The sequence below is a fragment of the Balaenoptera musculus genome, chromosome 2 (genome assembly GCF_009873245.2).
Source record: "Balaenoptera musculus isolate JJ_BM4_2016_0621 chromosome 2, mBalMus1.pri.v3, whole genome shotgun sequence".
NCBI classification, from domain to species: Eukaryota; Metazoa; Chordata; class Mammalia; order Artiodactyla; family Balaenopteridae; genus Balaenoptera; species Balaenoptera musculus.
Window position 1 is genome coordinate 175,670,123 of NC_045786.1, and position 8,899 is coordinate 175,679,021.

Sequence of the window (8,899 nt, forward strand, 5' to 3'; positions counted from 1 at the left end):
TGACTGTCAGTCCTGGATCAGGAAACCTGTCCAGAGCTCCGGCTCCTCCGGCCTTCCCTGAGCGCGCAGAGCGGAGAGCGCAGGCCCGCCTCCCGCCCAGTGCGGCGCCGGGAGCGAGGACGCCCGAGCTCCCGCGGGAACGGCCACGGGACGGAACCCTGGGCCTGCGGTGCAGGCCGCCAGAGCCGGAGGGACGGCGGCGTGGGCCCAGCAGGGACAAACCTCCGGGTCCCCGGGGACGCGCGCGCGGCGGGGAGAAGCCACTTCCGTCCCATTTCCTCCCCGGCGGTGGCGGGAACGAGGTCTCGGGTCTCAGGTGGGGCTGCGGCGCCCCCTGGAGGCCCCGCTCTGGCTCGCGGCCCCCCGTGCGCACATGGGCGCGTGCGTGCGGCCGAGGCCCGGGGCCCCGAGCGGGGACAGCGCCCCTCGCGGGAAGCACGTCGCCGGGGTGGGAGAGGCCGCCCCCTCCGCATCCTGACTCTATCTGCTCTGATCTCCTCAGATTCTGAGCTCGCCAGCCGGGAGCAGCGGCGCCCTCGGGGCGGCTGGACGGGCCCCGCGCCATGCCCGAGGGCTGAGCGCCGCCGCCGCCGCCGCCGCCGCAGGGCCTCGTCCCGCCTAGCGTGGGGCCGCGCGCGCCCAGGTCGGGGCCCCGGCGGCCGACCATGGTGCTGCCGCCCCCGGACCGGCGCCACGTGTGCCTGACCACGCTGGTGGTCGTGGGCAGCATGGCGGTCATGGACGCGTACCTGGTGGAGCAGAGCCAGGGCCCGCGCAAGATCGGCGTGTGCATCATCGTGCTGGTGGGCGACGTGTGCTTCCTGCTGGTGCTGCGCTACGTGGCCGTGTGGGTAGGCGCCGAGGTGCGCACGGCCAAGCGCGGCTACGCCATGATTCTCTGGTTCCTCTACATCTTCGTGCTGGAGATCAAGCTCTACTTCATCTTCCAGAACTACAAGGCGGCGCGGCGCAGCGCGGCCGACCCGGTGGCGCGCAAGGCGCTGACGCTGCTGCTGTCGGTGTGCGTGCCCGGCCTCTTCCTGCTGCTCGTGGCGCTCGACCGCATGGAGTACGTGCGCACCTTCCGCAAGCGCGAGGACCTGCGCGGCCGCCTCTTCTGGGTGGCGCTGGACCTGCTGGACCTGTTGGACATGCAGGCCAACCTGTGGGAGCCGCCGCGCACCGGGCTGCCCCTGTGGGCCGAGGGCCTCACCTTCTTCTACTGCTACATGCTGCTGCTGGTGCTGCCGTGCGTGGCGCTCAGCGAGGTCAGCATGCAGGGCGAGCACATCGCGCCGCAGAAGATGATGCTCTACCCGGGGCTCAGCCTCGCCACCGTCAACGTGGTGGCCGTGCTGGCGCGCGCCGCCAACATGGCTCTGTTCCGCGACAGCCGCGTCTCGGCCATCTTCGTGGGCAAGAACGTGGTGGCGCTCGCCACCAAGGCCTGCACCTTCCTGGAGTACCGCCGCCAGGTGCGCGACTTCCCGCCGCCCGCGCTGGCTCTGGAGCTGCAGCCCCCAGCCCCCCAGCGCAACTCGGTGCCGCCGCACGCGCCGCTGCACGGCCAGCCGGGCCGCCCGCACGGGCCCTCGCCCACGCGAGACGCCCTGGACACGTGACAGGGGCCGCCGCGGGGCGCTGAGACGCGTGGCGGCAGGCGCGCGGTTTGCATGGGATGGGGTGGGGGCGGGCTCCCAACGGGGCCAGGTGCGGAGAGTGCCCGAACCCCGGGGGCCCCCCGGCCGCTTCTTCATCTCAGGAATCCTTCGGACCACGGACCTCAGCCCCTGCTCGGCCAGTCCGCCCAGCGTGGGCGCCGCTGTGTACGGCCCGAGCCAGAGCGGGAAGGGTCCCACCGCCGCCTCCTGGGGGCCTGGGTGGGAAGGGAGGACAGAGTGGGCGGAGGTCTGGTCCCCTGGGGTCCCTGGGTGGGGGCCTCTGGCTCAGAGTTTGGGACTAAGGAGGCCTCTGTCATTTTAAAGACTCTTGTTTACAGTTTTGTATGGAACGTGGCACTGCTCTGCCTGTTTGATGCGTCCAGTCTCTTGATAGCCGCGGAGGGGCGTCTGAGGGGCGGGGTGCGAGCGAGTGACGGTGGGCGGCTGAGCCAGTCCACTTCTGTCCTGTCCTGGTCTCTCTGGGCAGTCAGACGGGGACGGCAGGGAGGACCCGTGGGAGAGTGGGGCCCGGGGCTCCTAGGCTTCCGCTCCCTCTGCCGGCCGTCTGTTTTGCGTTCCTGCCGCTTCCCGGAGGAGCCCCTTGCTGGCCCTTGGGTCTCCCACTAGCGATGGGGCCGTTGCTGTGGGGTTGGCTTGGCTGTGAGGCCCCGTGTCCCGGTGTCAGAGGCGGGAACTTGTCGCACTCCCAGGGCAGAGAGGACGGCTCTGGGCTCACGGAGCCGCAAGCTCACCCGTCCTCCTGGGCCTCAGCGCTGGTCCGCGCCTCCCCCCTCTGCCTCCACTGGCCTCCGCGGCCCTGCAGCGCCAGGGACACTGGTCCTGACTTGGTTTAATGGGCCATGTGCCCTGCCCCCCGACTTTGAGGACCTCCGAACGAGGCCCAGGCCGGCGCCCACCGTTTTCATGCCCGGCGCTGTTGTCTGGCTCGTGGCCCGAGGTGTCTGCCCTCTGGGTTTGCCTCGGGAACAAGATGGGGACGTCCCAGCCTGCCCTTCCCTGGCTTCCTGAGGTAGCCTGTGATGGCCAGAAGTGACAGCAGTGCCACCCAGCTGGTCCCCGTGTGTCATCCCGTCACTCATCAGCTCACAGCTCCTGTCATCTCAAAAACAGCATCCAAATTCGGGAAGGAGAGGGCGGGGGCTCCTCCTTTCGGGCTTCCCCTCTTGGTAGGAAGTCCCTCTCAGAAGCCCCCAGCGTGTGTCCCTCCGGGGCCCTGGGCCAGAACTGGTTCCATGACGGCCGTGTTCTGAGGGCCGGCCTTGGGGGTGGGGTACCTGCCTCGTTGGGTCTGGGGTCTGACAGCCCGGGATGCCAGCGGGAGACCAGGCCCCTGGGTTTGAGGCCGAGGACCTTGCCCTCCTCCCCAGAGTGAGGGGCCTCCGCGTCCCCCTTCCTCCTCCTGGAACGCGGGCTCAGACGCACCTCACCTGCCGTGGTGGCACCAGGCAGAGTCCGCCCCTGCACGACGCAGCTCGGTCCCTCAAGACGAAAACACATTCGAACTCCTGACCCGTCTTCTTCCGTTCCAAAGCACGTTCACTTTTTCTGTAGGAAAATAGCTTCATCATAGTAAAAACCCAACTTGGCAAAATTGAACTTCCTCATATTAAGTAATAGCTAAACTTCACATCATCCAATTCATTTTGTCCAGTAACGCGGTGGAGACCCAGTTAGTGACAAGCCCAGAACAGAAGCCACCACCGTCATCGCCCCTGTTAGGATGGCCGCCACATTGTCTGCTCTCTGGGGACCCTTTTGCCGATGGCCCAGGTGGAGGACGGATGGGACACCGCAGTGTTGCACGACCTCTCGTGGCTGAAGCGTGAGTGGCTTAATCTGTGGCAAAAACAAGGTAACTGCCGGTTCACCGGAGAAAGACCAAGGAAAAGGCCCCTCAGTCAGAGGGTCTGAGGCTGGGCGCTGCCCGAGGGGTTCAGACTGGCGGTGGGGGCTCAGCTGTGTCAGCTGGGTCAGCACGCAGGGCGCCCGGGGCAGACGTCTCCCAGGGAGACAGCTGGAGGTGGGGTCGCAGCAGGGGGCTGAGAGCGGAACGGCAGCGGTCCGGAGGGGGTGCAGTGGTCAGGGTTCTGTGGAGAGACAGAGCCAGTGGGAGAGATACAGAACAGAAGAGACCCTTTACGAGGGGTTGGCTCACGCAACCGTGGAGGCCGAGCGGGCCCACAACCTGCCAGCTGCGGGCTGGGGACCAGGAGAACGGTGCTGTCGTGCAGTCTGAGTCCGAAGGTCCATGAAGCAGGAGCGCGGATGTCCGAGGGCAGGAGAGGATGGACGTCCCAGCTCAGGCAGAGGCGAACCCACCTCCCGTCCCCCCTTCCCCCCTCCTCCCTCCAGGCCTCCAGGATTGGGTGAGGCCCACCGCACGGGGAAGGCCATCTGCTTACACCCTCACCGACACACCCAGGAATAGTCTCACATGCTACCTGGGCGTCCTGTGGCCCAGCCCGCTTGACACATCAAATTAAGCATCACAGGTGGTGGTGGGGGCTTGGACAGCCGAGGGGTGGGAGGAATGGCAGAGAGGGGGCTGGGCGGATGAGGAGGGAGGTCAAGACAGGTGAGGAAGACGCCTGCTGGGTTTGTGGGCAGGGCATTGCCGTGGACGCCCAGTGGCTGCCCCGGGGCCACTCCTTCATGGTGACCAGACCGGAATTTGCTTGGGGGTCGGAATTTGCTTGGGGGTCGCCCCGTGCCTATCAGCCCAGTGGTCAACGTGGAATGGACTCCTTCCTCACTGGTGCTGGGTCACGGAGGAAGTCCTGCTGACCTGACTGTGGACTCGTCTGTGTCCCCCCAGGGAGGCGCGAAACTGGAGAGGAGGGTGGTTAGATGACGCGGATGTTCGTGTCACTCCCACGCGAGTCTGGAAGGCTGTCCAGGCTGCTGGTCCCTCCCGGTCCGTTGGGGACCCACGTGCCTCCCGCCTCTTGGCTCCTCTGTGAGCCCTGACGCTCCGTCCAGGTTCTCAGCCGAGGCACAGACAGAGCGCTGAAGACCTCGAAAGGGGACGCTTGTAGGATCTCTTTGCGTGGTTCTCAGAAGCTGGCACAAAACACCTGGCTTACACCCCAGTGTCCTGAATTTGGACATGTGGGTCCACAGGGAAAGGGTGCCCGGGTGTCCAGATGAAATTCTTCTGCTGTGAAGGAACGGGGGCCACTTATATCTCCAAAAGAGCAGCACCTTTTAACTTTACTAGATTTTTCAGTATTTTTTTTTCCCTCTAAAGCATCTGTCGTCACTTACGTTCTCACTAGCAGAATATGAGCGTTGCGGTTTCTCCACCCCTAACGCAGGTGGTAGTGTTAGTCTCGCCCATGTGATGGGGCTGGGATAGCGAGTTACCTTCACATTTCCTTGATTATTCACGAGGTTGATCATCTCACATCTCCATGGAACATTCGTGGTCCCTCTTCCGTGAATTGTGCATATTCTGTTTTTCTAGTCGATTGTCTTTCTCTTGTTAGTTCGGAGGCATCCTGTGTGGATTCTGGTCACAATCTTCTTCTTTTTTTGGCCACACCATGTGGCATGTGGGATCTTCTCTGACCAGAGATCGAACCCTGGAAACGCAGAGTCTTAACCACTGGACTACCAGGGAAGACCCACAATCTTCTTGTTTTTAAATGGACAGCAAGTGCAGAGAACTGGAGGGATTGTCACCTTTGGTTCATGACATGCTCCCTTCACTGGTCCGCGCTGGACGTCGTTATTTACACAGTCAGTTCTTCAATTTGTTACTTTAAATCAGGGAGGCACCTGCAAACCCACCACCCAAACCAAAGCTGAAATCTTGACAATGACTGCATTTCACCGAGGGCCCCCACCTGTCCCTGCCGCGTTCACGGGAGGCACCTTCACCCTGAGTCCTGGGAGCGCCTTTCCTTTGTTTCCATTTTGTGCAGATTTATCAAATCGATATGTATTTCTGAATGCATATTTTGGTTTCAGTTGTTTTTAATGTTATGGAAAGGGTGTCATGCTATATATATTCTTCTTTGGAGATACGTTTCACTCCACGTTTTGCTAAGATTCATCCATACTTTCGCGTGTCTGGTAATTCATTCTGTGTGCCAGTGAAGGACCCTTATGTGAATGTTCCACGCTCTCCCATCCCGTCCCCATCGATGGATATTTGGATTTTCCAGATTGCTGCCACCGTGAGCCGCGCTGCTGTGACTGCTCCTGTGTGTGCATCTCTCACACGTGCAAAGGCGTTTCCCTGGGGTATGTACTCAGGAATAAAACTGCTGGGGCACAGGTAAGGGGCTGTAAACCTTCTCCAGGTGATGCCACACGGTTTTCCAACAGGGCTGCGTCGAGTAAGCCCTGCAGCCTCTCCCATGCTTGGTGCTTTTGCATCCAGGGTGGCTGTTAACGTTTTCACATCAGCCCGATCCCTGCTTCTTTGTCTGTGATCTTCGCTTTTTCTCTGTAAGTTTGTAGAGCTGGTCTTTGATAGTCTTGAATCCCCTGCGACGTGTCCAAGTGTGGAGGCCTGCTTCTCACCCTCATCTTCCTAAGTCCTGGGAATCGAGGGGAGGTGTCAGGTTTGGGAAAGCCATTGCCACTAATTCTGCTGGCTGAACCATCTATTGGTTTTGGGCGTAGGTGGTTTGTTGGAACCTCACAGGCAACCTCACAGGTGTCACTTTCCTGTACTTCTGTCACCTTTGCCGTGCACATTTTCATGGCAAGTTGGTAACAGGTTCGGTCTCCCTGGTTCCTTTGTCACCGTGTTTCTCTTTATCACTAGTCATCCTTTTTGACTTACGTTCCATTCTGCCTGATAGAATTGTGCCACCAGCTTTGCTTTGGTTTGTGTGTTTTTGGTGTATGTTTTCCCACCCTTTATTCTCCAACCCTCCGCTGTGGACTGAATGTCTGTGTCCCCCAGTCCAAATCCATTTGTTGAAGCCCTGCCCCAGTGGGATGGTATTTGGAGGTGGGGCCATTGGCAGGTGATTAAGGTTAGAAGAGGTCATGAGGGTGGGGTCCTATGATGGGATTAGTGTCCTGATAAGAGGGAGGGACCATGGCTCTCCCTACCACGTGAGGACACAGCGGCCGTCTGCAAGCCAGGAAGAGGGTCCTCATCAGGACCTGGCCGCACTGGCACCTTGATCTGGGACTTCCAGCCTCCAGGACTGGGAGACATAAATGTCTGCTGTTTGAAGCCCCCAGTCTGTGGTGCTTTGTTATAGTGACCCCGAGCTGACTAAGACACTCGGCACAGTTTTGTTTCAAAAGTGGACTTTGTTGTTTACATGCTATGTGGAAATCTCTGCTTGAAAAGACGAGCTTAATCCATATTCACTTACTGTGAATTCTGTTATATTTGGACCTCTTTCTACCATCTCATTTTATGTGTTTGTCATCTTTTCTTTTTTTTTTTAAACCCTCTCCCCTCTCCATCCCCAGTCCTTTGGATCAGTCACATTTTCCACCATACTTTTTATCATCTGCAGGTTTGGCAAGTAGAATTAAAAAAAAAAATTCTTCTGTAATTCACTGTTGAATGTTTTTAAGGGTAATACATTTTATTCACTGATTTTAAAATTGTGGTAAAACGTACATAACATAAAATTGACCATTGTTAACCTTTTTTAGGTGAACAACTCGGTGGCATTAAGTACACTCGCATGGTTGTGAGACCATCACCATCCTCCATCCCCAGAACTGTTCTCATCTTGTAAAACTGAAACTCTGTCCCCATTAAACACTCCCTCCCCACCCCCTCCCCCAGCCCCGGGCCCCCACCATCCTTTCTGTTTCTGTGAATTTGACTCTTCTAGGGAACTCGTATGAGTGGAATCACATGGGATTTGTCCTTTTGTGACTGGTTTGCTTCATTCAATGCCCTCCAGGTTCATCCACATTGAGGCCTGTGTCAGGATTTCCATCCTTTTTAAGGCTGAGTAATATTCCATCTTATTAACGGACATTGCACTATAGAATGTTCTGTGCACTTAACTTGAAATTTTTCTTTCTTTTTTTAAAAATATGTTATTGGAGTATAGTTGATTTACAATGTTGTGTTAGTTTCAGGTGTACAGCAAGGTGATTCAGATATATATATATCTCCATTCTTTTTCAGATTCTTTTCCCATCTAGGTTATTACAGAATATTGAGTAGAGTTCCCCGTGCTATACAGTAGGTCCTTATTAGTTATCCATTTTATACAGAGTAGTGTGTATATGTCCATCCCAATCTCCTAATTTATCACTTCCCCCACGTTTCCCCTTTGGTAACCATAGTTTGATTTTGAGATCTGTGAGTCTGTTTCTGTTTTGTAAATAAGTTCCTTTTTATTAGATTCTACATATAAGCGCTATCATTTGATATTTCTGTTTCTCTGTCTGACTTACTTCACTCAGTATGATCATCTCCAGGTCCATCCATGTTGCTGCACATGGCACTGTTTTGTCCTTTTTTATGGCTGTGTGATACTCCATTATATGAACAGACTGAGCACTATTGAATGTTCTGTGCACTTAACTTGAACTTGTTCTAACAGGTTTACAGTAAGTGTCTCCGTCCTTCCCCGTGGAGCACCAAGATGTTAGCCTCTAATTCCCCTTGGACCCCTCTCCCCTCAACTAATTGTTGTCTAGACTTTGGGTTTACTTTTAAAATGCAAAATGCCATTGTTCTTTCACTGTGAGTTGCTAATTAATTTTATCCACCGGGTCCACCTGGCCTCCCGAGGAAGAACATTCTGAGGTTCCTCCCTGGGCTGCCAGCCATCCTGGGGCCACATCCCCACGCGGGCTGAGCCTCCCCTGCTGGAAAGAAGGCCCCTTCTTCACACTTCTCCTCCTGCTGGAATGTGCGCGTGGTGGCAGGTTGGAGAGCCGTGGGGTCACCTGCACCCGCCCGCCCGCCCACCGTGTGTCTGACTTGGTCGGTGGAGGGCGGTGTGAACGCTGCTTGCCATGGACTCTGCTCACGTGAGCCATGCCAGTGACTTTTCCTTGTGGTCACACAGCTGAATTTTGTCCTAGCGGACCCAAAACGGGTTTGGGGCGGAAGTTCTCTTAGCCCTCGTGTGTCCGGACATGTATCTTCTTGCTCCAGTTAAGTGACACTTCGTGGCAGTTAAGTCTGCCGGGTGCCGTGTCCCTGGCTTTCCTGTACTAACAGGCTGGAAATGGACGTCTCCAAGCCCCACCCGCTTAGCCGTGTGACAGTTCTGGCC

General features: G+C 57.5%; 1 protein-coding gene across 1 annotated transcript; it reads left to right on the forward strand.

Moving 5' to 3' along the window:
- The first annotated feature begins 544 nt into the window (after positions 1-544).
- Positions 545-1,752, forward strand: TMEM121 (transmembrane protein 121). Its single transcript, XM_036843401.1, has one exon. It carries the CDS (start codon positions 666-668, stop codon positions 1,620-1,622), a length of 957 nt encoding a protein of 318 aa, XP_036699296.1. The 5' UTR covers positions 545-665; the 3' UTR covers positions 1,623-1,752.
- The last annotated feature ends 7,147 nt before the right edge of the window (positions 1,753-8,899 follow it).

Excerpts from the sequence above, each read along its gene's own strand:
- TMEM121 (XM_036843401.1), top strand. The coding sequence starts at position 666 with ATGGTGCTGCCGCCCCCGGACCGGCGCCACGTGTGCCTGACCACGCTG.